The sequence below is a fragment of the Rhinopithecus bieti genome, unplaced genomic scaffold (assembly GCF_001698545.2).
Source record: "Rhinopithecus bieti isolate Rb0 unplaced genomic scaffold, ASM169854v2 scaffold_13710, whole genome shotgun sequence".
Taxonomy (NCBI): domain Eukaryota; kingdom Metazoa; phylum Chordata; class Mammalia; order Primates; family Cercopithecidae; genus Rhinopithecus; species Rhinopithecus bieti.
Window position 1 is genome coordinate 52,963 of NW_016807962.1, and position 3,788 is coordinate 56,750.

General features: G+C 40.5%; 1 protein-coding gene across 1 annotated transcript in view; it reads left to right on the top strand.

Annotated features, from left to right (window-relative positions):
- Positions 1–1,156: 1,156 nt before the first annotated feature.
- LOC108537072 (olfactory receptor 1J1) overlaps positions 1,157–3,788 on the top strand; it is a 71,237-nt gene continuing 68,605 nt past the window's right edge. The window contains exon 1 of the mRNA XM_017884197.1: positions 1,157–2,163. Within this exon, the coding sequence (XP_017739686.1) occupies positions 1,181–2,163 (983 nt within the window). The 5' untranslated portion in view covers positions 1,157–1,180. The remainder of the gene's footprint in view (positions 2,164–3,788) is intronic.

Below are 3,788 nucleotides of genomic sequence, written 5' to 3' on the forward strand. Positions count from 1 at the left end.
TATATATATATGTTTTCATGCTACACATTGATATTTAAACATAGAAGTAAATATCTTACACTTAAACTTTAAAAAGATCAGAGAAATTAGGCCGGGCACAGTGGCTCACACCTGTAATCCCAGCACTCTGGCAGTCTGAGGTGGGTGGATCATGAGGTTAGGAATTTGACACCAGCCTGACCAACATGGTGAAACGCCGTCTCTACTAAAAATAAAAAATTAGCTGGGAGAACTGCTTGAATCCAGGAGGCAGATGCTGAGATCTTGCCACTGCACTCCAGCCTGCACAACAGAGCAAGACTCTGTCTCAAACAAACAAACAAAAAAAGATCAGAGTAATTAATGTATAGATCTGAAACCATAAGAAGGATTTTCTATCTTGTTGCTTACTTTGCATTATGATTTCTTTACCTGGACTTTCAACAGTACCACCCTCCCCACCTTCTAGAATAGTACATATATATCATGATAAAATGTGTGGGCATGTCCTTTGAAAAATCATTCAAAATAAATTGTTTTGTTGTCTTTTGGAGTAATTGTTTACATGGAAGTTTTTTTAATAAACAAAGTGTTATGTCTTAAAAAAAGACTCAGAGTCTATAAACAATGAATAAATTAGAAATAATCATGCATTGTGTAGACAAGCAGGGTATACAGAGTTAAATAGGTCATTGCACACAAAATAAGTCAATGAGATTTCCAATGCCAAATAATTGCTTTGTTTCCACAGAAGAAATTATGGAGTCAAGCAACTTGGGTCCAAATCACAGCTTCTCCTCTTCCTATTGCTGTGACTATAAGACTGTCCGTATTAGCTTTCACATCTAAAGAGTAGAAATAATAACAGTACCACCCAGCTCATATATTGAAGGCTATTGAATCAGTTACAATACATCAGTTATTGGAACAGTGTATTAAAAAACATTTAACAAACAACTTTTAGTACTGTCATTTACAGAGACCAGATTCTGAAAGAAAGTAGCTATATCGACTAAACTTACATTTCTTTTTCAGCACATTTGCAGCAAAATATGTGGCAAATGTAAGAAAATATGAAGACATTCCCTAAGTCAAAAGAACATCTCTATTATACTATGCCACAGTTATATTTTTCTTATTCCAAGACACACCTTTTTTTTTTTCCTTCAAATTTCCCTAGTGCCCTCCAGCTGATATAAACATGAGCCCTGAGAACCAGAGCAGCGTGTCCGAGTTCCTCCTCCTGGGCCTCCCCATCCGGCCAGAGCAGCAGGCCGTGTTCTTCACCCTGTTCCTGAGCATGTACCTGACCACAGTGCTGGGGAACCTGCTCATCATCCTGCTCATCCGGCTGGACTCTCACCTTCACATCCCTGTGTACTTCTTCCTTAGCCACTTGGCCCTCACTGACGTCTCCTTTTCATCTGTCACTGTCCCTAAGATGATGATGAACATGCAGACCCAGCACCTAGCTATCTTTTACAAGGGGTGCATTTCACAGACATATTTTTTCATATTCTTTGCTGACTTAGACAGTTTCCTTATCACTTCAATGGCATATGACAGGTATGTGGCCATCTGTCACCCTCTACATTATGCCACCATCATGGGTCAGAGTCAGTGTGTCATGCTGGTGGCTGGGTCCTGGGTCATTGCTTGTGCGTGTGCTCTTTTGCATACCCTCCTCCTGGCCTGGCTTTCCTTCTGTGCTGACCACATCATCCCTCACTTCTTCTGTGACCTTGGTGCCCTGCTCAAGTTGTCCTGCTCAGACACCTCCCTCAATCAGTTAGCAATCTCTACAGCAGGATTGACAGCCATTATGCTTCCATTCCTGTGTATCCTGGTTTCTTATGGTCACACTGGGGTCACCATCCTCCAGATTCCCTCTACTAACGGCATATGCAAAGCCTTGTCCACTTGTGGATCCCACCTCTCAGCAGTGACTCTCTATTATGGGACCATTATTGGTCTCTATTTTCTTCCCCCATCCAGCAACACCAATGACAAGAACATAATTGCTTCAGTGATATACACAGTAGTCACTCCCATGTTGAACCCCTTCATTTACAGTCTGAGAAATAAAGACATCACGGGAGCCTTAAGAAAACTCTTGAGTAGGTCTGGCGCAGTGGCTCACGCCTGTAATCTCAGCACTTTGGGAGGCCGAGGCAGATGGATCACCTGAGATCAGGAGTTCGAGACCAGCCTGGCCAACATGGCGAAACCCCATCTCTACTAAAAATACAAAAAATTAGCCGGGCATGGTGGCACACGCCTGTAGTCCCAACTACTTGGGAGGCTGAGGAAGAAGAGTTACTTGAATCTGGGAGATGGAGGTTGCAGTGAGCCAAGATTGTCCCACTGCACTCCAGCCTGGGTGACAGAGCAAGACTCTGTCTCAAAAAAGAAAGAAAAGAAAAAAAGAAAATTCTTGAGAAAAAAAAACATTATTCTGATACTTGCCTTTCTTTTAAAACATCCTGTGTAACATTTTTCCTCGATAATACAGAAATACAAATTATTGAAAATATATCTCACTTGTCTTCCTTCCACAGCTGTCACTCTGAAATGCTTTCCTGATACTATTGTTGCATCTGTTTGAGGGAATAGTAAAATAGGATATGTTTTATAGGACTTTATTTGTTCTTTTCTTGGGTAATGAAATTGGAAAATATTCTGAGCATGTTATGTCACTTTGGCTGGTATGAAAAGGAAGCCATCAAAGCTGACCTTTCCCAAATTTTAAATTTGTTATAAAATGTGTCTGACCCTTCACACCTCTATTTCTTAGGAATTTTCCACTTTTGTGAAGATATGGCTCCTCTTTTCACCCAGGCACTAGATATCCAGGAAGTTGAAGCCCTTTCAGAAATTTTAGGAAAAATATATGACGTTTCTCTCTCCTTACATAATAAACACACTGCTTTCTTGTCCTTCCAGAATATAACCCACACTTCCTTTCTCTCCAAACACATACAGATGTTCAGTGACAAAATAAGTGTCACCTCAGTTCTCTCAGGGACTGATCTAAGAACTCAATATACCTTAAAATCATCTAACTTAATCCTGACAAAAACTCCAAAAGGTAAGTTTTAAAAACTCAGGCTCTAAAAGGGGAAGAACACCCCAAGATCACATAGTTCATGAAAGGAAGACTTGAATCTTGGCATCTGATTCCAGAGTGACTCAGTGTAGCAAAGACTGTAATAGTTTATGTGGAACACTGAGTGGGTTTGAGGAGTAATAATTAGCTCAGCCTGATGGAAGAGGATATAAACAACTTCCCAGAGAAGACGTTTCTTTACCTGAATCTTAGCAGATGAGAACTATCCAGACACACAGGATTTTGTCTTGTTCTGATGACCACAGGAAGAGGGAGTAGCGTGTGTCAGGATGTTAAACTGGAAGTTTCAACTGAGGCACCAAGTCCTGGGAGACAACAGATATTAAAGTGAGTTGTTATACTACAAGGCTACAGTAACCAAAACAGCATGGTACTGGTACCAAAACAGAGCTATAGACCAATGGAACAGAACAGAGTCCTCAGAAATAATACCGCACATCTACAGCCATCTGATCTTTGACAAACCTGAGAGAAACAAGAAATGGGGAAAGGATTCCCTATTTAATAAATGGTGCTGGGAAAATTGGCTAGCCATAAGTAGAAAGCTGAAACTGGATCCTTTCCTTACCCCTTATACGAAGATTAATTCAAGATGGATTAGAGACTTAAATGTTAGACCTAATACCATAAAAACCCTAGAAGAAAATCTAGGTAGTACCATTCAGGACATAGGCATGGGCAA